We start from the raw sequence: 24,546 nt of genomic DNA on the forward strand, positions 1-24,546 counted from the left end.
CAGATACCCCAAATAGAAACTTACTCATTTGTGCCCTTGGATCGGCAAGCATATGTGGAGCTTACCTGGAGAGCTGGGTGAACTTAAGTCCTTATTCTTGGACTAACATGGTACCTAGCCTCAAATTCATAAACTCATGAGCTTTATCCTCCCTCAACTCTCTCGGGAAGAATATGTCCAGAAAAGATCCAATAAAGCATTCCCAAGTCACAGGAGCTGTATCCGTGCCCCAGTTTTCTTTCCACTAAGTGAATAAAATGTGAGCCACATCCTTAAGTTGGTAGGATACCAACTCTACCCTATCATTTCTAGTCATTTGCGTCACTCAAAAGACTTTCTTAACCTCATAAATGAAGTTTTGTGGGTTGTAACCAATCTGCGACACTAGAAACTTAAGCGGATTCATTCGAAGAAAATATAAAAACTCTAGCTGCCACTAACCCACCATTAGTATTAGTAGGAATTGGGACTTGCTGATTGTTCTGGTTGGCTACACTCTGAGCCAAAAGTTGGATCGCATTCCAAATTTTTTGCATTCGTAACCTCACAGTATAGGACTAGAGGAACTGCGTTAGTATTGCCTGGATAAGCTCTACGAGGAAGCATGATCTGAAACATATAACAACAAATTAGAAATGAGAAGTTGGATCATACCCACGCACGATAAATATAACAAAAAAGGAGAAGTTTTTCTTAAAACACTTCGTAGCCTCTCTCTCATTGATGTGGTGCACTTCACACCCATGAAAGAGACTTTACTTAGTGCGGCTTTCAGACATCCTAGGACTCTTGAACCTAATGCTCTGATACCAAGTTTGTCAGCCCCGAGGCTACCCCCTTGACATAACACGGGACCTAGGATCACGAATGACCCCAAGCTAACTCTGAGTCTGGCATATCATAAGCATACTGAAAATACTGAATAAAGAGATACTATGCGAAAGCTAAAACAAGAGATAACTGAAAGATGGGGAATACCCAATACTGACTTGAATTTATATAAAACTACAAAAAGTTCAATGATACTGAACATTCACTCAAATATAAAACTGAATCTAATACTATGTCTCAAAAGCCTCTACTGACTAGAGTTGCTGGGACATTCCCCCAACTAACTCTAGCAAAACTGAAAACTGAAAACTAAAATAAAAGACTAAATATGAAAGACATGTCTATTGTCCTCAAAGTATGAAGACTCACCGTTGAAGCTACTGAATATTGATTGGGAACCAATCTATGCGTGATCTGATGCTGAATACCTGAACCTACATCATAAAAGGATGTAGTGCAGAGTATGTATTAGTACTTGGAATATACCGAGCATGTTGGACATAATAATAGCTGAACAAAGTATAAAAGTTGAACAAACACAACTGAGCAATGACATAATCTGAACTGAAACATAGATACTAAAATATAACTAAAAACAGAGCTAAATGAAATGACCAAGTATTAATCATGAATTTAACATGCTGAGACTAAATACTGAAGTATGACTTGGTCAAATGCACTAGAGTCTGACTGTGGGAGCTATTATTAACCGACATAAAACCATATGAGCTAAATGCAGAGTCCGATGTATAGGCCCTATCGAGAGGACCCAATATACCTTGCCAGGGGTATACAGGCATGAGTTGCGTGATCACTAAATCTGATGCCCAACAAAGGCGACTTATAAACCTACAAGGGTACATAATTCAGGGACTATGAGGGTACAATGAACCCTAGTCCAACTCGATAATAAGCCTACTCCAAACTAGAAATGTGTATGACACAACATAACTGAAATACTGGATAACTCAATATTCTGACATGCAAGTATGAGAATGCAACATTTAGGTACTAACAATGAAACATTTGAAAATGGAGCATGTGTATATGTTTAACTGACCTAGCAAGTGTAATTCATGAATTAAGAGAATCTACACAACTAGGGTTCTGAGTTTCATGCAAGGAACTAAGCAATGACTTCACGAAAGCATGATAATTTGATTAAGAATACTATAACAGTTAAATCACAGCCAATATCTAAGGTTTTAAAAACCCTAGATCTAAGCAAGATATAGCGAATCAAGAATTTGACTGAATTCTAGGGACATAGTTGATGAAAATAACCTAATAGTGAAATCTCACATACCTGTTGACGAAATCTATGGAGAAATCCTTCGATTTTAGGGCTGGAATTGAAGAAAACCCGCTGCGTGTTCTGGAGGGGTTGGTAGACTCTTTCTCTTATTTTTCGCTCAAAGTTCTGGTGAATTTTGGTGAAGGAATGTTTTTGGGTAAGTTCTGAATAGTTTACAGGGCTTAAACTGAATAAAATGATGTAGTTTAAATGTCCAATGCAAAGGGAAAAGATTAAAACGACCCCAACTTAAAATCTGATGAGGTCATTGACGGCCCTGACTGACGGACCGTGGACTGACCGACGGACCGTGGACTGACTGACGATCCTTCTTGGCAGGGCATCGTTTGGCATCTGAGGCTGGGTGTTGAGGGTCACGATCCCCAGACCTGGACTACGGACCAAGGTCCCACCTACGGTCTGTAGGTTTTGCCGTGGGTTTGCGACTTTCTGGAGATTCTTAGGTGGCTAACCACAGACAATACTGATGGTCCGTGGCCCATACCACGGGCCGTGGTTTGGCCTCCTTCAGTGGCACCAACAGTTTTAAAAAATCTGCATTTTTGGTATTTCTTGAATCCGAGGTGTTACAGGACGCATCACAATACATAACAAAACCTTACGTACCTTTTGGTAAGTCAATACTAGGGCAGTAGTCAACCTAGTTTTCAATTCCTGAAAGATTTTATTACAAGCTTCAAACCATTGAAACTTAACTATATTCTGAGTCAACATCGTCAACGGGGATGAAATAGATGAGAACCCCTCGACAAACCTTCTATAATAACCAGCCAATCCAAAGAAACTCCTAATATATGTTGGAGATGTGGGTCTAGGCCAATTTTGCACTGCCTTAATCTTTTGAGTGTCAACTCGAATCCCATCACCAGAAACAATATGGCCCAAGAAAGACACAAACTCAAGCCAAAATTTGCACTTGAAAATTTAGCATACAACTCTCTATCCTAGAGAGTTTGAAGAAGTACTCCGAGATGACTAGCATGATCTTTCTCATTCCTCAAATAGATTAGAATGTCATCAATGAAGACGATAGCAAACATATCTAGATAAGTCTTCAACACTCTGTTTATAAGGTCCATGAATGCTGCAGGAGCATTAGTCAAACCAAAAGACATGACCAAAAACTCATAATGACTATATCGGGTCCCGAAAGCCGTCTGAGGGATGTCACTTTCTCTTACTCTCAACTGATGATAGCTTGATCTGAGGTCTATCTTAGAAAAACAAGTGGCACCTTGAAGTTGATTGAAAAGATCATCAATCCTTGGAAGATGATACTTATTCTTGATAGTAACCTTGTTAAACTAATAGTAATATATACACATTCTAAGAGAACCATCTTTCTTCCTCACAAATAATACTGGAGCGCCCCAAGGTACAACACTTGGTCGAATGAAGCATTTCTCAAGAAGGTCTTTCAACTGCTTTTTTAACTCTTTTAACTCAGCTGGAGTCATTCTATTTGTTGGAATAGAGATAGGACGAGTATCGGGAAGAATATCTATATCGAAGTCTATTTCTCTCTCAGGAGGGACTCCAAGAAGATCATCTGGAAAGACCTCTGAAAACTCACTCACAGCTCGAACTGACTGAACATGTGGTGTCTCAACACTAGAGTCATTAACTCGGACTAAGTGATAGATGCACCCTTTGGAAACTAGCTTTCTTGCCTTAAGGTACGAAATAAAATGACCCTTAGGCATTGCTGAACTACTCCTCCACTCTATAACTAGCTCATTAGGAAATTGGAACTTAACTACACGAGTCTTACTATCAACTGAGGCATAACAGGCATGAGTCCAATCCATACCTAGAATAATATCAAAATCTACCATGTCTAACTCGACTAAGTCACCCATGGTGTCCTTGTGATTGACTGAAATGGTACAACCACTATAAATTCTCTCAGGTAGAGACCAACAGGTGTGGAAACACTGAAGGGCTCAAGAAGTTGTTTGGGAATAATATCGAACCTCATAGCTATATATGGAGTCACAAAATATAGACTCATACTTGGATCTAGCAATGCATATACATCAAAACTAAAACCTTTGATCATACTAGTGACAACATTAGATGAATTATCTTGCTTTTGACAACTAGTGATAGCATACAGACGGTTTTCCCCTCCACCTGTCCCTGAAGTAACTGCTCTAGGTGCAACTCTGTCTACCGGAGTCACTGAAGAATATTGGTCTCTATTGCCCCCCCCCCCATTTCCACCACCCTTCCTATTCTTTGGGAACTCCCTCACGAAGTGACCATTGTGACCACACTTGAAGCAACTAGTGGAACCATCACGACAGACTCCTGAGTGGTTCCTACCACACTTCGCACATGCAAGAGTCCCATTACCTCCTTATGCCACACTACCCTGAAACTGTGCAGGTCCAGCTCTGAAATTCTGTGAATTCTGATTCTTGAACTCACCTCTGTTCCTTGGTGCAGGTGCACTAGCACAAGATGGAGCAGGTCAATTTTGCTTTTGTTGGAAAGACGTTTGGTTCGCATTACTTTTCTAATTTCTGGACTCGTTCCCAATTGTCTTAGATTTCTTGTTTCTGAACTCTTCTCTATCTCTCAACTTATCTTCCTCAACCTACTGCACATGGATCATAAGTCTTGCTATGTCCGTATCTCCTATCAACATAGCTGCCTTACCCTCTTTGCTTGACAGACGAGACAACCTAGAAACAGACAAACTCATTGTGCTCCTCATATCATCAACCATCTCCGGAGCATAGCGGGAAAGTTGGGTGAACTTGAGGCTATACTCTTGCAAACTCAAAGATTCGTTGCTTAAGAGTGAGGAATTCTCTTACCTTTGCCTCTCTCAGTTCACGGGTAAAGAAACGCCCCATGAAGGCACCTTTAAACATAGACCATCTCACAATTGGTTCACCCTCAACTCTACTCTTCTTCCATGTGGTACGGTGCACCCTCAACTCTACTCTTCTTCCATTGGTCGTACCACACTCTAGAAACACCCTTCATGTCACAAACCAAGGCTTACCCGTAGATGCGATACAGTGTACTTGACCCTGAAGGAGTCTCATACAAGCCTCATAGCATTTCATTGCATTCGATATAGAAATAGTATGGAATTAAAAACTTATTTAAATCCAAACAATCCAAAAATTTCATTCAAAAACACAGCGGAAGTCTAAAGTCTCACATGGTAATCTAAACAATGTCTTGAAAACTAAAGTAGGGTCATAGCTCTTTACAATCAAAATACTAACAATTTTCTATTACATCAAAGAAAAGAAACTTCTAAATTACTTGTCCTCAATCTATGAGGACATACCACTCGGCCTTGAAAGGATCTTGATCCAAGCACTTGAACTAGAGAGAAGCAACTCACTTGCCGGAACCTACACTTGTAGTAAAACATGAAGAAATATGGGTTAGCACAATTAAGCACTAAGTATGATAGCCATGCAAAAACATGCTTAAAACAGACATCCCATCAAGCTAAGGAAATCCCACGAGCCTTCCCATTTCCCGTGGTCATGACCACGAGCCGTGAAGTGGCTCGTGAAGGAGATCCTTGGCTTGGCACCATTCTAGGGCTTACTGCCTAGCCAACCACGGGTGGCACCACGGGTCGTGAAGACCCTCGTGGTCTAGGAAGGCAGTAGCTAGGCCTAGTTTTAGGTAGCCTAGGTTCCCAAACCATGGCCTACACCCAAAATCGTTAGTCCTTGCCCTTAACTTTTGACGTCAACCCTCACATTTGGGCTCTTGTTTAACCTATCATTTTCCAGGTCATTATATTATCCCCCCCTTAGGAACATTCATCCTCGAATGACACTTTAAACACTTTAAGGGATAACGACTCAAGACTAGCAGCCCATTATGCATGACACATTAATATAAATGCATAACCATAGGAGGAACATCAACTCAACATCAATAAGCTCAATGCATTACAAGAAAGTAGGAACTACTTCTACAAACTCATTATGCACAAAAACATTACATTTCTTATTTTTTTAGAGGAACTTCCTTCTCCAACTCACATCATGCTCATTACAACATCATAAGGCAATTATGCAAGTTTTTCAAAAACACATATAGGCATGCTCAACAATTCAACTCATGAAGTATTTAGGGAACTCATTATAGATGCATATCAACATGAGGAACACAATCATGAAAACTCATTTTTCTCATATAACATAAATCTCATCAAAACATGCATGACATAAGGAGATCATGGAAACACATTAATCACACATGTCTCCAAAACATGAAACAAGCTACAAGGAACTCTTGGTCTCAAGCTTGAATAGGAATAGAAGAAAGTGACAAGGGTATCAAAACTCTCCACAACCTTACTATTCAACATAATATTTCCCACTTAAGAGAAACCCAACTAAAGCAAATCATTCATGACCATAAGGAACTATCACTTACTGGTGCCTTTATCTAGATTAGCTCCTTTGTCCTTGTTAGCTTGAAGAGCATAGAAACGATTCCTTTTTGGAGCATCAAGATCCGGCCATTAAGAGAAGCTTGTTTCGCCTCCCTTTCTTTGGTCGTAAGAGTAGGACAATTTCTCACTTGATGATCACTTTTTTCACACCCATAGCACCCACCAGTACCGGCTAAGCACTTCCCATAGTGGCTCTTACCAGAAGTGGTGCAAGTAGGTTTAGAAAATTGAGATTCACCACCTTTCTCTTGGTTAACCTTAGGAGTGCTTGAAGAATCTTGATTTGGAGTTCTCTTCTTGAATATAGGTTGACCTTGCTCATCGGGCCTAGACCTCTTCAACTCTCTATTATTCCTCTTGAGTTTGAACTCCTTAATAGATTGAGCATACACCATGATTCTAGAAATGTTCATATCATCATGGAGCATTGCCGTACGACACTCTTCCTCAACTAGGTCGGATATACCGGTAACAAACCTACTCATCTCATCTCTAGGGTTAAACACCAAAGATGGAGCATACTTAGACAATTGGGTTAACTTCAAGGAGTACTCTTGGACACTCATGTTACCTTGCCTAAGGTTGATAAACTCCTCCATCTTAACCACCCTCTTCTCACGGGGAAAGAATCTACCAAGAAAAGCTTCCTTGAACAATTCCCAATCTATAGACCTCACTCCTATAGGCCTGTTGCTCTTCCATTGAGTAAACAAAATTTGGGCAGCATCTTTCAATTGGTAGGCAGCAAGTTCCAATTTTTAAATAGAAGTAACTCCCATATCATTGACTATCTTATACACCTCATCCAAAAAGTCTTGGGGATCATCTCCTACCTTGGAACCTATAAAAACTGGTGGGTTCATCCTCACAAAGTCCCTCAACCTAGAAGCCATAGTACTCTCAATATAATTCACTCTAGGCCCCATATCTCTAGTAACTTGTGCCGTCATAGCTTGGGCTAAGGTTAGAAAAGATGACCTAATTTCATCATTAGTCATGGCCGGAGCATCAATCGGAACTTGGTCGTCTTGAGGACCTTGGGGCGGAACTTCCTCATTCACAACTTCCTCTTCCACTCTCCTTGCGGGCGTCCTTCTTGTATTCATATCCTATAAACACAAGAGAAGGATTAGGAAAAGGACACTTATAGAGCTACACTCTAAGGCATGACTTTAAGAATAATGAAAGAAGTGTAACTTCCTAGTGTCCTATAGCCTCTCGCTCATAGATGTGTCGCGACTCACACCGATGAACAATACTCTACTAGACGTGGTTTGTGAGACATCAATCCTAAAAACCATTTCCAAAGTCTTATGCTCTGAAACCATGTTTGTCACGACCCAAGGCTAGCCCCTAGATGCGACACGACGTACTTGACCCCGAAGGGGTCTCATACAAGCCTCATAGTATTTCATTGCATTCGATATAGAAATAGTATGGAATAAAAAACTTATTTAAATCCAAACAATCCAAAACCTTCATTTAAAAACACAGCGGAAGTCTAAAGTTTCACATGGCCATCTAAACAATGTCTTAGAAAACTAAAATAGGGTCACGACCCTTTGTAATCAAAAGACTAACAATTGTCTGTTACATGAAAGAAAAGAAACTTCTAAAGTACTTGTCCTCAATCTATGAGGACATACCACTGTGCCTTGGAAAGATCTTGATCCAAGCACTTGAACTAGAGAGAAGCATCTCACTTGCCGGAACCTACACTTGTAGTAAAACATGAAGAAATATGGGTTAGCACAATTAAGTACTAAGTATGATAGCCATGCAAAAATATGTTTAAAAGGGACATGTTATTTGAAAGTCATGCTAGTATGCCATTATGATAAAACTTCATGAACATAAGTATAAGATGCATATTGTACAAACATAACCAACATATAAGTCATTTCTCACAATAGAGCCATAAACAACATTTAAACCATTACCTTCACATTAAGCCTTCACCTCAAGTAACCCTCATGCTATACCTTGTGCAATGTATGGATAGCATCCCATACCACCATCCACACTAAAGTACCAAATTAAGGTCACCAAAAGTGAACTTACCATTCAACCTTTGACCTTTACACAATATCCATACATAAGAGACATAAACATTTCATAAGTCATGACAAGGGAAAGTAACTCATAATACAACCCAAATATAACATGCATAGTCACATTAGACATTTAAGTCAACATTCTTCATTAGCTTCATTAAAAGGACTTTCATACATTAGTCATTAAGACTTAGAGAACTCACTATGACCCTCTCAAAGCCTACTCGTGCAATGCATGGATGACATCCCATGCTACCACCCACACTTCATAGAACTTCTTAAGAAACCATAATGAACATCTCACATGATGGGAATAAGCATTAACCGACATAGACCATGAGAGCTAACTATGGAATCCAGTGTCATATGGCCCCACACAGGAAAAAGGTGTCCTACTTGCCTAAGGTAGAATAAGGTACATTTAGCTTGGATGGAATCCACTAGATAAAATCCTATGCAGGCACATAGTTATGGGATAGGAAGATGTTCAGTGGAACCCTAGCCTAACATTGAGAGAGTTTCCATCTTACCATATCCACTTGGTGCTTAGCCTCTATTCCCATAGAATAGTTCATTTACATTTCATTATTGTGCTTGAGAGGAATGCTATTGGCCTATCGACCCAAGACACATCATTACAAATGAAAGGAATTCCATTATCGATTCATGGTACATTACATGGATAGCTCATTGAATCCTCAAGAAGGGCTACCAACATTTGGGTCCACCGATACAAGGTTCATCATTTCACACATGAAAGGGCTACCAACACTAGGACTACCTATTCAAGGTTTAACATCACATTAATTTCTAGAGTCATCATGAAGGGATACCAACACTAGGTCTACCGGTTCATGACATAGCCTAGAATACTTCATCATCCAATTGTCAAAGAAATGCCCTAAGCCTATCGATTCACATTCATCAAGTCAATATACATTCATCCATATAAGAAAAGGTGCATTAGCCTACCAATTCAAGATGCATCAATCCACATTACTTTAATCTATACAAGAATAGGATGCATAAGCCTACAAATTCAAGATATACAATTGCCATGAAGAACCCTTCACTTTACATTATCAACATTCATAAGTGTCAAATTGAGAAATAGCCTTTCAATTATAACACAATTACGTTCAATACATGATCACATCAACTTCATTGGATTCTGATTCATACACAAGATATCATGATAATACTTAAATTCCTCATTCTATGCCTTCAAGGCCATGAATCTCAAATCATCAACACACCAACACACCAAAAATTTACTATAATTCAGGCATGGGTTAATGATACAATTCAATTAACCATAGCAATTTAGACATATTCCATTCATAAGATTTCATAATCATCAAACCCACTTCATAAAGGCATAATTTAGGAATTGAGAGAATTCATGGGTTCATAGAGTATTTTCATCATAAATCATCAATTAAGCACTAATAAAATCATAACTTGTCATTAATAAGCATTTGAAAACGTTTGATGAAGGAACCTATGAGATTGAGTAAAACCCTAAGTTTTTGATAACTTGAAATCACCTTTGGAATTGGCTCCTTGAATGAAAAGTTAAACAAGGATGAGGACTACCATACCTGTCTATTGATTCCCCATGAAATTTGAGTAAGAAACACCTTGAATCCACAAACCCTATCTTCAATGGTTCCCTTCTTCTTCTTTGAGTTTAGAGAGAGAATTTTTGGACAGACGAACTCTTTCTTTTGATTTGGGGAAATAAGGAGTAAATGACTTGTTTAAAGAATTAAAACTATATATACTAGTGATATAAACCATTTAAAATCAATCCCACATAATAATTAATAAAAGGGAAATTACTTAAAACTCCCCATTTTAGGCAGCCCCGTCAAGGACCACGCCTAACTTAACGGGTCGTGAGGGGTAGCACGGCTCGTGGTGGTGCTCGTGGTCCCCTAGGCAGTGTACTCCTCCAACTTGCCAAGCCCTCAAAGGCCTAAGGCAAGTCCACGTGACCTCCCACTATCCGTGGTCAAGACCATTAATCGTGAAAATGGATGCAGTAGCTTGGCCAAGTTGCGTTGCCACCAAGTGATCTTGACGACCACTTTGACGGACCGTTTAGGGCACCGCGTCTCGTGGTGGTGCCCATGGTCTTTGGGGCAGTAGCCCTCTCATCAAGACACAACCCTCATCAAGCTAAGAAATCCCACGAGCCTTCCCATGGCCCGTGGTCATGACCACGAGCCATGAAGTGGCTCGTGAAGGAGAGCCTTGGCTTGGCACCATTTTAGAACTTATTGCTTAGCCAACTACAGGTGGCACCACGACTTATGCGGGCCACCACGGGTCATGAAGACCCTCGTGGTCTAGGAAGGTAGTAGCTAGGCGTAGTTTTAGGTAGCTTAGGTTCCCAAACCATGGCCTACACCCAAAACCCTTAGCCCTTTCCCTTAACTCTTGATGTCAACCCCCACGTTTAGGCTCTAGTTTAACCTATCATTTTCTGGGTCGTTATACTTCAGTTGGTATGCACCTAGTTCCACTCGCTCAGCATTAACAACATGCATAACCTCGAACACTTTCTGTAATTCCTCCACAAAGTTTTTCGGATCCCTAGTGACAGTTGAACTAGTGAATTTTGGAGGATTCATCCTTAAGAACTCACGAATTCTGGATGTATCAACCACATCCTGTCGATCCCCTCTCTGCTGATCATCTTGGTTGGCCACCATTTGACTCAACATCCGGATAGCATCCCAGAACTCAACATTTGCGACCTTTTCTTAGGATTGCACTTCTGATGCATTAGGTACCCCTTGATCCTCAACATTCCTCCTAGAAGGATGACTTCAGACAACTCTTCATGGAGGCATGATATGAAAGATACGCGCAAGCACGAATTAGAAAGAAACTTGATAGAGTTAAACTCTATCGCATGAAAAAAGTACGAAAGAAGTGAGATAGTTCGTAAATGTTGCAATCTCCTAATTATAGATAGTTCCACTTGACTCAACATTCAAATAGCATCTCGGAACTCAACATTTGTGACCTTTTCTTGGGGTTGTACTTCAGGTAAATTAGGTACTCCTTGATCCTCAACATTCCTCCTAGAAGGACAACCTCAAACAACTCATCGTGGAGGCATGATCTGAAAGATACACACATGCACAAATTAGAAAGAAACTTCATAGAGTTAAACTCTATCGCATGAAAAGAGTACGAAAGAAGTGAGTTAGTTCCTAAATGTTGCAGCCTTGTAATTATAGATATGGCGCTCTTCACACCGATAACTAAGACTCTACAGACACGGTTTCATAGACACCCTAGGACTCTTAAACTCTGTGCTCTGATACCAAGTTTGTCACGCCCCGAGCCTATACCTTGGACGTTTGGCACTCAAAAACCATTGCTGGCCCCAAGCAAACCCTTGACCCGGCTCAACTCTCAACGGAAGACTTAATCGACATAAGATGAAATCAAATGTAAACTTTAACTCAAATCTCAAAAGATAATCTAAGAATATTTTAGAAATAAAATATTCAAACTGGCCTCAAGGGCAACTCAAGTCTAGAACATAACAACTGATATGAACAAGACTCATGAACCACTATCTATCTATCTATGAAGCCTCTAATACTATGAGGGATGTTGGGACAAGACCCCCGATCATCCTAACAAACTGAAGAACAAAAAATAAATAAGGGATCCTCCGGAAGCAATGAGGCTCACCGAACAACTCTAGAACTCAACTGGATCAACGAAGTGCTGGTTGATGATCTTGGTTAATTGTATCTGCATCACAAAAAATACAGGTCAAATGACGTCACTACATGGAATGTACAAGCTTGTAAAGGGAATACTGAATATAACCTACAAGTTTGAACTCATAAAAAAGAAACATACTCACCTCGACTCTACTCAACTCAAGAACTACTCATGGATACTCAACTCAATGCAATATAAAATGATGATAAAAGTTCAGTTTATATAAAGCATGTAAAATAGTAATAAAAACTCAATGTATTTACAGATACAATAATAACTCAGTTTGTATATAAAAATACAAAATACCCTGTTTGGGAGATTCTCTAACCGACAACCATCACTATGAGTTATGTGATGATACAACTTCTAGCCCACGCTGCCAGAACTGTCCAATACTTTGCCAGGATATAGAACTCCTCAACTTTGTGGATCCACTAGTCTATGCTTAAAAAGCAATAAGGAATCATCTAAAAAGCATGACCCTTTCTACCCACGTGGGCTACATGGTTTATGGGGGCTTAGAGTTGTTAGAATTCTCACCCACATCAGTGCTCAATACTACTCCCAAAATATAACTTAGCTCATTATGTTTGAATGAAAACATTTCCTCTTCCTCAACTTCGAGATTATTACTCAAAAGGTTTCTCTAAAAAGAGATAGTACTTAAAGCTGCTCATGAACTCTTTCGGAAATTGGTGTTTCCTCTCGTATTAAATGTAAAAACATTTTCTTTTGGGAATACTTAGTTCCCATATATCATTTTAAAGAAAATGAACTCAACTTTACTCTTCCTCAACTCAAATGTTCAAGCGTTAAAACAAGTTTTAAAAGATTGTAAAAAGACTTCTCAAAATGACTCAAAAGAACTCTAAAAACTTAACTCTTAACTCTACCTTGAATTTGAATTATAAATTCAAGGTTATGCTTTATGATATGAAGGATATCATGATGATTAAATGATTTTTAGATAGTTAATAATGAGAGATGGTCGTAAAACATTGTCTAAGGAGCAAGTCCGCAACATGGAGATGAATTATAATATTTGGTCGCAAAATAATTTTTGAAACACTGGATTCCATGTTCTCTGTGATGAGGAGAGAGAAATTTCTCCTGGGGGAGCAAGTCTGCGAAGCGGACTTGGGCACCACAAATTAAGAGGGTTATAGGTAGTGGGTCAAGTGAGGTCTAGGTTTCATCAAGGTTCTTCCAAAGGAAGGTAAGGGTCAAAGGGTGTTCAAAAGAGTTCACACACTCACGGGTAGGCCACAAAAGAGGTATATGCCAAATTTGGCTCACACTCTTTAAAGTTGCCTAAGATTATATCAAGAGGACACCTTTCTAAATCAATTAGACTAACATGGCAAGTTCTAGGTTTATTCATGCATGGTTCAAAGCAAGCTAATCACACAAGGAATCGACACTTAAGTTAAGCAAAACTACACACTTTCGCTAGTGTGCAACAGTCATAACAAGAGAATCAATTCGATAAATGACTAGTCACAACGAGATGCAAAGAGTTCACATATTGTCTACGCAACTTCATTTGGCCTCATCGTAGCCATACATTCATGTTCGTTCAATTGAGAGCACTATTCAAGTCATCGGTATTGATCAAAACCGAGACCTAAATTTTTGCAAAAGAATAGCCACATTCAACTCACGAGGGGTGGCAAAAATGTGCAAAAAATTCAAAAAATTTCGGAAGGGTAAAAATCATTTTGCAATTAAACCCAAAAGAGAGCCATAAGCTCAAACAATCGCAAAAGCAGTTATGAACACAATTATAAACAGACAACCCAAATGTATACAAAACACAAGTATTTGAAACAAGCACACAAAAAGGTGAGCCTCACCCCACCACAAATAAAAAGCAATTTGTCCTCAAATGCAAGTAATAAGAATTCGAGAGGCAAAATAAAGAAAGACAAAGAGGGAGGTAAAGAGGTGATCCTGGCCAATCTGTTGCTCCATTTGTCTGGGCATCAGTATCCGAAATGACCACCAGAAGAACCAGCTTCACTGGATCCCGCAGCAGGAGACTTTGCTAAAGACGCTCACACAACAACATTTATTATGATTTCTTCAGTCTCGGCTATGTCATCCGCTGTAGCTTCCTCAAATAACTCTTCGTCAGTTTCTACCTCCGATTTAGGATCAATTATATGCACCGTTCCATCTCCATGTCTTGCGGCATTCTGAGGCATTTCGGGCGCATCTGGAACTTTCACTGTTCCAAAAATCTTGGATATATCAGTGGACTTTAGGTAGTCCACATCTTTCTTCAGCTCTACAATGGTGGCCTTTACGGCTGTTACTTCCTCTGTGGCTCCTTGATCGTGCTCACACACTAACATCCTGGCCTCTAGAGCATCAATAGTAGTAATTAGTGGCTCACAACATAGTCAAGGGCAACCTAAATCATGCCTGGAATAGAGCTCTCCATGTTGGCGGTCTGACAATTAGCAGTTTGGGCAAACTGTCCCATTCGGATCAATGATGCTTGAGTGATCGGTTCATAGAGGGTAACAACAACTGAAGGCCTAGGGGCCGGAGTAGGCAAACATGCCTATGCAGGTATAATCTAGTGGTCACAGCTTCCTTCTGTTTCTTTTCTGCCTGGTCCTTAAGATATTCGGCTTCGATCTTTTAGATATTGGTGGAGGTGGTGGTAGCCAATTCCACATCTTTCGTTGCACCTCTAGTCTCCCGAGCTCTTTTGCATAATTCAGTGATTAATACGAAGAAATGGAGAGATGTCTGGCCCTGCTTTGCACGCATATGGATATATGAGGAAATGATCTTCCCAAGATTTATCCTGGTTTTTTCCATGATGCATCCAAGACAAGCTGCCTTAGCATGACGAAGAATTGATTCATTCTGTGATGGCATAACTGTGCTGCTGATGAATCCCAACCAATACTGTGCAACTATGTTCAAATTTTTCTTCTCAATTGGAACTCCTTCTACTAACGATGTTGGAGCATTATCATCTGAGACTAGCGGTGCTAACCACTTTTTCAATGCATCCAACTTCTGTGTCCTGATCAACTGCTGGCAGTGGTCATTAATCTTATCGGACATTGCCAAAGCTACGTTGATAGTTTCAGTGTCACAGGCTACCTTCCTTCCTTTGACAACCACGTGGTCAACTGCTTTAAAAGATGGGACCAGCCTATTCCGTTGAGTACTAATGCACTGTATGCATCGTAGAAATCTCTACCCCAGCTTGGTATGTAAGAGCCGCGATGTCTTGTGAAGATTTGGAATTTGTGGTATTTCAGGCACTCCATCACTTTTGGATACCTATCAATAACCCCATATATGGAAAGTCATTTCTCCTCAATAATCGTCCTCAGACCAACCACTTTTGATATATTCATTGATCCATGTTTGGGGCCTTGTACTAGATGTGACAACACTAATGCTTGCCCTGGAGTTGGAAGAGTTGGAGTGGTGGATTGGCTATCTCTGATCCGATATGGATCATGTATCTTTTTGGATCGTAACTCAGCCCTTCTTGCCTCTGTCTGGTAATCTTCGTCAGACTCTGTACTCTCACTGTTATATGTGGGTGACTCGATAGTGTAGAAGCCTATGTTGTTAGAGCCTGCGTCAGATAATTCGAGGGCTTTTCCCTTTCCTTTACTTTTTGAAGTTGTGGTAGACTTGCCCCTGGGTGGAGGTGTATTTTCTATGATCACAATTCCTTTCTCCCTCCCTCTAGTCAGTTATTTGGCCATATCTGTGAAACGTTAGAGAGAGAATAGTGAGTAATTACATTGTAGCATAAAATTTCAGACAGAATCGTCGATCTAATCAACGACTCGCCAAACCTCTTTGGCGATCATAAGTATGTCCGTCGAAATTTACAGAACCCACAACACTTAAGATAAGAATTTAAAAGTGATTTAGGTCTAGGGGGTGAACCGCTGATTGATTCGGCAAGCTCAACTTAGCTCACTGACTGACTTAACGTGCCTGAGATTCAACTCACTTTGCACAATTGATCGCACAGACCTCAAAGGCAAAATTAAACCAATCATTAATGAAATTTAGCCCAGACCCATAACACCCATTCATGGTCAACACCCACTATGTATAGTTTTTCACATTTAGATTCAAAGTAAGCAGAGCGAAAAAGGAAGTCGAATCAGTAAGAGCAAATATGCCCTAACTTACAAACCAGAAGCATGTACTCGAAAATGTCTACTCATATCAGAGAGATCTAACATGCATTAGTGGACCCCTAGGTTGCAGATGAGGTCTATCGTTTTGAGAGCGGATGAAGAGTTTTCAAAGACTAACCTTTTCGCTAAGTAAACAAAGTTGTAATGCTAGTCGGCAACAAAAATCCGAGTTCCATGCACTAATCCGCTACTAAAATACTAATTTAAAGTGATAAATTGTAAATTACTACCTTGGTGTGAAGTTATGGAGTTTGAAAGTGGGAAAGGATGAAGAAGTGTGATTATTGGTCATACATGCTGTTCAATTTGTGTCCATTTGGCGACCTTAGTCGCGCTCGCCCACCTACTCGCCGATTCGCCGAGTGGTCATTTATCCCACCCAATCTTCAGAATTCTTGAATTTCAGTGGGTGAATTTGTTGGTCTGCATCGAGATCACCAAACTTGTTAGCGATGCGCCGAGTTGCTTTTTGAATCCACCGAGTTTTACAGGTTATCTATAACTCTCTTATTGAGCCAAACGGTGGATTGAGTCAGGCTCGTAGACTTGTTTGGCAACTTGCGAAATGGACTTTCTACTCGCCAAACAGAAGTTTTCCGCAATTTCCTCATTTTAACCTACAACACAACACACCATTATCCATAAAAGTAAGATCCTAAACGTTTAAGACCTTGGGTTGCCTCCCAAGAAGCGCCTTGTTTACCGTAGTGGCACGACGCAAATCTTTGCTCAAGTTTCGTTGTTGGAGTTGGCCAAGTCCTCATTGGGCCACCCAATGTTTCTCTATTGATGGAGTTGAGGCAACACATTACTCATTAGGTCCTCGAGGAGTTGGACGACTTTGGAATGAGACCAAATCATCCATTTCATTCCTTCAATTCTTTTAGCTCTCTATCTTGCTCAGTTAACTTGTGGAGAATGATTGAGAGTGTTCCCTCAAGGCGTTTAACCTCGTTATCCTTGAGACTACTTCGCTCATGAGGAGGGATGTATTTGTCCTTCCTCTTACACTGAATTTCAATTTTCACCATCTTTTTAGCCAACTCATCCATCCGAGTCATTAGGGCGGCCAACATAAAATCCTTTTCTACTTCTTGGTTCACTTTAGTCATTTGATTAAGCATTTGGGCTGCTATCATATATGGTTGTTTCGCAATGCCTCCTGGAATGAGTTAGTCGACCAACCTCTTGTTTCCAGGACCAAGACTTCTGTAGAAACAATCAAGGAGAATTATGTCAGGAATGTCATGAATTGGGCATTGATTGATCAGTTCGTTAAACCTTGCCCATGACTTGTGGATCTGTTCACCCTCTAATTGCTTGAAGGTGAGGATATGCTCTCGAAATATCATTACCTCTAATGGAAGAAACTCCATTAGCTTCTGAGGGCTGCTCGCCATACTCACTTCCTCTGCTTCAATATAAACAAGATAACAAAACTACAAATTAAGTTAGTAAACTATAACTAAGAAGAACAAAAATTCTACTAATCTAAAAATTCTCAAATAACACCACTCCCTGGCAGCGGCACCATTTTGATGGCTTATCATGACCAACGACACTAACCTATGGTATGAGTATCTATGATCGTCGATAGTATAGTAACCAAACTAAAGGTTGGGGTCGTGTCCCAACGGAGTGGTTTTGAGAATTGATAGAAAATAAAATTAAGCTCTAACTAGTCGTAGCTCAATACATTAACGAACAAAAACATTGTAAATAAAGGAGGTGATACGAAAGTGTCAAATATCGATTTTGGGGTTTTGTTACAAGTAGTAAAAGCAACAAAAATTAACAAGAAAATCAAGTATGGGGAAATGTTCTTGGGGGTTTGAACGCAATACAAGTTAAGATAAATAGTTGGGTACATGCTTTTGACAAGAAATTTGTAAGATAATAGTGACTAGGCTAAGCTTTGAATGAAAATAAGTTCCCTCTCGGGCAACTTACCCCGTTTCAAATGCGTTCCTCTCGGACACCCATTTGCCGCATGAAGACCAGCCTACGCCTTACCCCACTCACTCTCTCGAGCTGAATGTTAGAATATGGGACTAGGGTTCACCCTCTCGAGCTAAACCTCATGTCGACCCACTCCTTAGGTCATCAGTCTAGTGGTCTTGGTTTCGCGACCTCCCTCTCGGGCAAGCCGAAAACACATGAGTGGCTTTGTATTTGCAACTACAAACTCTTTAGATTAAATCACAACCACTAGGTGAAATCATCAGTAAACTACATCTAACCTATCAGCAAGCAAGACCCAACAATAATATCAACACATATTTGCTAAATCACACTCCAAGAATGGGGGTTTTTAGCCACACATCAAGAAATAACAAAATACACCTAAAATGATAGTAAAATTAAATGGGTATAAGAAATTAAACCTTAATTTAAGCAAAGGAAGATGAATAGAGAAGACCCACTTCCAATTTGGGAAGATGAACTCCTTTCTTCAAGTTCCCAAAAACCCTCTCTAAACTTGAGAGAAAATATCTAAAAAGTACTATTCTATTCTGGAAACTAAAATAAAAGTTTAACTCTTAAAAATAATAATAAGTTCAGTATTTATAGACTTCAGAAAATAGCGCTGGCGGATCTTTTGGTGAAGTTAGTCGATGTCGCCGAATGACTTCGGCGACTCGCCCTTCGTCTATCTCATCGCCGTTTCGTGCTTGCCTTCAGCACCTTCACATTCTGGACCATTGGGCGGTGTAGTACTGCTTCGCAGAACTATTCGGTGAAGCGCCAACTGCTCCTTTCATTGCCTTTTTGATCTTTCTCCTTCAGGGCTTCTTGTACTAGACAAAGGGCGGAGTAAATCCCTTCGGTGAATCGCCAAGTGTGCTTTTCGATGCTCGGGCTTCAACTTCGTCGTTCTTTTCAGCCTTTTTGTTCCTTTTTGCGCCTAAGTGTCCATGCTTTCACTAAAACTTCAAATACCTAAAACTTAAGAGTTTTCATCAGATATTTAGACAAAATAAGCATTCGAGGACACTATTCTTATCAAAATAAAGCCCTAAATGAGTCCAATTTGTGGACTCATCAATGATCTCAAACCTTAATTCACAAACAATTCACCATAATTAGGCATAGTTGATGATACAATTCAATAATCTAAATCAATCTAAGCATGAATCCATCAACACTCATTCATAATCAACAAACCCACTTCATAAATCACAATTTAGGAATTGAGAGAAATCATGGGTTCATGGAGTAAAATCATCTTAAAGCATCAGTTAAACATCAATATAATCATATTTTATCATTCGAAAATGTTTGATGCAAGAACCCATGAGATTGAGTGAATCTTAGGATTTTTCATGAAACTTGAAACTTTGAAACTTCTTTGAAATTGACTCTAGGGTGAAAAATAACCCTAGATGAAGGATCACCATACGTTATACTTGAAGAATCCTACGAAATTGAAGAAGAAACACCTTGAAATCCCCAACCCTAGCTTGATCTTAACCTTGATCTCTAATGGAGTTTCTAGAGAGAACTTTTTAGGAGGGAAGGGTTTTGTTTTGGGGAAAATTGAAGAATGATTTCTAAAATAGCATTTTAATGTTTTATTACTCTTAAAATACCTTAAAACACTTAAAATAAACATCCACTTACTAATTGGGACTTGGGGGTGAATTTACCAATTAACCCCTAGCTTGGCGAGACTGCACTAGAAAAATAGTACCCATTCACGCCCTGGACTCATGGACCGTGAGTACATTCATGGACAGTGCTGCTGGTCTGCGGTCTGGGGATGCAAGTTGGTTTTAGGCCACTTGACCTACGGAGGCTATCCACGGGGTGTGGATGGACCTACGGGGCGTGAACCCTATCCGTAGGTCACCATGTTTTGGCCAACTTGATGGTTTCCGTGGGGTCTTGGGGTTTAGACTTAGGGTCCTCATCAAGGACCCTTAGGGTGGTCCTTGGGGAGTCGTACCTTCACGTCTAACCACTAAACACCTCAACCATGGCTCGGGACAACATAAAACACCATCAAAACTCAAGACAGACACACACGCACACACGTTAGGCTCTAGTTTCACTAGTTCATTTTTAGGGTCGTTACATCCACACTTGGTCAGACTTCCATGAGGCTCCTATCTACACCTACCCTTGACGGACCATCACAGGACGTACGGTCTGTAGGTCACATCTGTGGGTGGCTACTTCTGCAGATTTTTAGCTTTCATCCCACTCGACCGCGTCCAAGCCTATTTCTTGCAAGCATAACACATAAAAAAAATATTTCCACTACAAAATGGCCCCAGACACGCACAACTTCTAAGTGAAATGCATAAAAAATACAGTAAACTCACGGTATATCAACACCCTCAACTTTAATAGTTGTTTGTCCTCAAGCGACACATCAACACTCTAAATGACACTTGTGTAGAAGCAGACATACAAACTCAGCAATCACATGGCAATTTCAACCCATTCCATCTATTTAGTGCAAATCTTTTCTCTTAGACTCAACAAACCAACTCATATTAATCAAAACATGACATAGATCGACCAAGAGACATCACAACATACACTATGCACAATCACCAAGGTATCAATTTCCCAACAATGTAACTAGTGCCCTTACTTCAAAATAAATCCTTTTCACATAGAAGATATGAACTTTGAGATTTAGGATTCATTCAACACTCACGCTCAGAAGTGACTTCAAGTATAGTTAGTTCTCAATACCATAGGCTTCCCTTATTTTCACTGCTTAGACTCTCCAAACTAGTTGCTAGGATCACTATAGGACTTTCTTAGCTTGCAACGTAGGCTCAGGGTCAGGTGTGATACATTTGGGTACTTTTTTAGTGACTTTCTGTCTTCCTTAACATTACATTGACTTTTTACCTCTTTTCTCAACCTATTTTTGACATCCTTTCATTTTCCTTTTATTCCCTTGTCTCTTTTCAACATAGATGTGACTTTTGATTTTGTGGCTCTTATTTTTCACTTTCTTCTTTTTCTTTCACTTTATTTTTCTTTATTTCTTTCAGCACTTTTGTTTATCATCTTTTTGCTTCATTTTGCACAATAGTCACATCGTTCTCTTTTCAGTTTTCCTTTTCAACACATAACTCTTTTCTTACCCTTTTTCTTTCAGTTTCCTTTTTCATAGCCACCGTCAACTTATGTCTTTAGCATGAGTCGAGGTGCACAAATATCCGATGTCGGACCATGGCCAAGATCAAGGTAACTTTTTGAATTAGCCACCCTCAACTTAGGTTTTTGGCCTAAGTCAAGGTGCACATGTCAAAGGAGGGATCAGGGCAAAGACAATCATTTTTAGGGAAGGTTAGTTAGTTGAATCAAAAGAAATGGTCTATTTTAGGCTCAAACATTTGGATCAAAGGGAACATTGATTTCATTTGGTTGGATCATTTTAGGCTTAAGTGGACTAATTTGAACAAAGACATATGATCACTTCCCAACTTCTAGCCTATATCATCTTAGTAGGACCAACGGGGCAAGTTCTAGATTGACACTTATTGTTTGAAATTCAACTTTTCTCACACACTCTTGGAATATTGTTTCATTTTCTGATTATCAAATTACCCAGCTCAAGTTTTAGCTTAAGTCATGAAGTCAAATTGGTTCCTATCATGTCACATTGAGATCCAGCACATTCAACTTATCAAGCCTACAAGATCTAGCACATTTCATCATTTTTGGACATGGATAATTTTTTATTCATCTTTTTCATGCCATCATGCTATCATTTTTCTACTTACTCCTACAAATACATTCCTAAACATGTTGGTTCAACATAAATTAAACAGTCTCTTGGGGGAAAAGAACACATGCAAGAAAACCCCAAAAGAGGATTATGAGTTGGGTTACTCAAACTTCACCCTATCACTCACAATCCATTTACCCCACCCCAAAAAAATAAAGTGTCATTGTCCCCAATGCACAAAAAATGTAAAGAGTAAAGTATTGGGTGAAACAAACCTGTGGCGCATATGCGCCGAAGACCACTCAAGAAGTGGGTGGCTCTGGTTTCCCGGACCCCACTGGATCAACACTCGGAACGCCCTTAGTAGCGCTCCCATCAACTAGCCAACTACCCTCAGTCGTGCTATCATCAACGCTCAAGGCACCATCCATAGTGCTCATGCTGTTAGAGGTGCCAACACGTACCTTCCTAGCCCTCTGTTGTCTCATCTCCTTGTCAACTATGGAACCCCTCCGAGCAGCCTCAGTCTGTTGGTACTCCCTCTTCCTCGCTCTCTCAACTTTAGTGTCATCAGAAGTACGACTGGAGCAGGGATGCGTCCTAGCAACACATGAAGAATCTAGCGCTGGCATACCATCTCCGAATAAGGCACTCAATAATGTATCATCAACCGGTGTTGTAGGGGCGGACTCTGGCTCGGTCTCTGGGGGAGCAAGAAGTACAATGACATCAACACGGAGACTCTCTATCTTCTTCTTTAGGGAGGTCACATCAATAGTCGAGTCTAACCTCTCTAGGACTCTCAACTCAAAGGGATCTAGGCACTGATGAATGGCCTGGACCTTTTGGGTCCATCATATACTCCATCCGCTGCTCAACCCTAGCCTCAGACTCCACTATAGCACGCTGCATCCATGGCCTCACATGCTGAAGCAAAGTGGCCATCTATGCCTCTAGCCTTTGTAATCGAGCTAGAGGGATAGATGTGGAACCGGAAGAATGAGTGGAGGCTCTGGATAACCTGGGGGCTGACTGGCCGCCGGAGATGAAGGGGCCTGGGCATTTGCCGTAGTGGTTGGAGGGGAAGTGTCATCATCCTGCATTTGCTCTACTTCTTCTACCAGAACATTGCCCAATGGTGGCACCTCAACTTGTGGGTTCGTGCGAGGTGCATCTACATTATCCTCATCCCGAATAAGGCCAATATCAAGAGTCTTCGTTGCATGAAGCAACCGCTCATAATGCCATACTAGTGGCGTCTCTGCAAAGCTGGAAGATGAGGCAGGGGAATGGAATAGTGGTGGTGGTCTTAAAGACCCTCTTATGGATCACTGAAATCAGAATGCTGCCAAAATCTATCTCAAGACCGACAACCATAACTGCAACCATCACCGCACGATCCCATGTGAGTACATTATCTGCCTTAGTGGGAGACACACAGTTACGCACCACTTAGCAAAAAAATTTAGCGACAAAGGTCAGGGTCACATTCTTAATCCCCAAACTCGGGGTCTCAACCCACTCGACGCGCTCTCAACGATAGCAAGGTGTCAGGCCAATCATATCATAATGGACTCCCTCTACTTGATAATTCACTAAAATGCTCCGCTCTGAACAATACACATCCTATAGTTGAACTCTGCTGTATTGATGGGCAGAGTGTGGTCTCAACCATAGATGAACCGGTGGAGAGTGGTCTCGAAGATGTCAACAGAGAACCCCCTAACGAGTGTGGCCTCAAATGGAGGTTGAGCGGCGGGTTTTTCCCGCTTATCGATGGACCCTCTGAGGGTAGCCGCATAGGAAACATAGAACTCCCTGACTTTCTCCTCACTGTATGTTCCCAAGGGTCGTGCCATCCATTCACACATGTGTTTACGAAATAGCCCCTCTCCTCCATGACTAGAGCGGTGTGAAGGCTACCTGTGAGAACCTAGTGCTTATCGGTGACGAGTCAAGCCATCATATTGTGCTCGCTCAGCATATATGCATCCCTATAGATTTGGTGCTAGCCCTCCACACACCATCGATTAGGCTTCTTAGCAACTGGAGCAAGCTCGGAACTTGGGGACACTAGAATATTGCCTGCACTATCAGACTCTAAATATGAGATAGTGACACCATTAGACTGGAGCCGGAGCCACAGCCAGATGGGGACTCTGAGTCAGCAGGTGAATCGATTGGTGTATCCCCCTCACCATACTGGGGCAGTGACCACATTGGGAACCACTAGCTGGGCTTGGTTCCTCATAGTGTGAGGAGCAGTAAGGGAGGTCCTA

At 40.6% G+C, this 24,546-nt stretch overlaps 2 protein-coding genes across 2 annotated transcripts; both read right to left on the reverse strand.

The window, feature by feature from the left end:
• Positions 1–453: 453 nt before the first annotated feature.
• LOC125853410 (uncharacterized) lies at positions 454–4,877 on the reverse strand. The gene is made up of 5 exons (XM_049533093.1): positions 4,750–4,877; positions 4,520–4,599; positions 4,160–4,456; positions 1,201–1,265; positions 454–609 (listed from the first exon to the last, which is right to left on the reverse strand). The coding sequence occupies exons 1-5, from the start codon at positions 4,875–4,877 to the stop codon at positions 454–456; spliced, it is 726 nt and encodes a 241-aa protein (XP_049389050.1).
• Positions 4,878–14,442: 9,565 nt separating this feature from the next.
• On the reverse strand, positions 14,443–14,873 carry LOC125853419 (uncharacterized). The gene is made up of 2 exons (XM_049533105.1): positions 14,813–14,873; positions 14,443–14,750 (listed from the first exon to the last, which is right to left on the reverse strand). The coding sequence occupies exons 1-2, from the start codon at positions 14,871–14,873 to the stop codon at positions 14,443–14,445; spliced, it is 369 nt and encodes a 122-aa protein (XP_049389062.1).
• Between the last annotated feature and the right edge of the window lie 9,673 nt (positions 14,874–24,546).

The sequence above is a fragment of the Solanum stenotomum genome, chromosome 1 (assembly GCF_019186545.1).
Source record: "Solanum stenotomum isolate F172 chromosome 1, ASM1918654v1, whole genome shotgun sequence".
Lineage (NCBI taxonomy): Eukaryota > Viridiplantae > Streptophyta > Magnoliopsida > Solanales > Solanaceae > Solanum > Solanum stenotomum.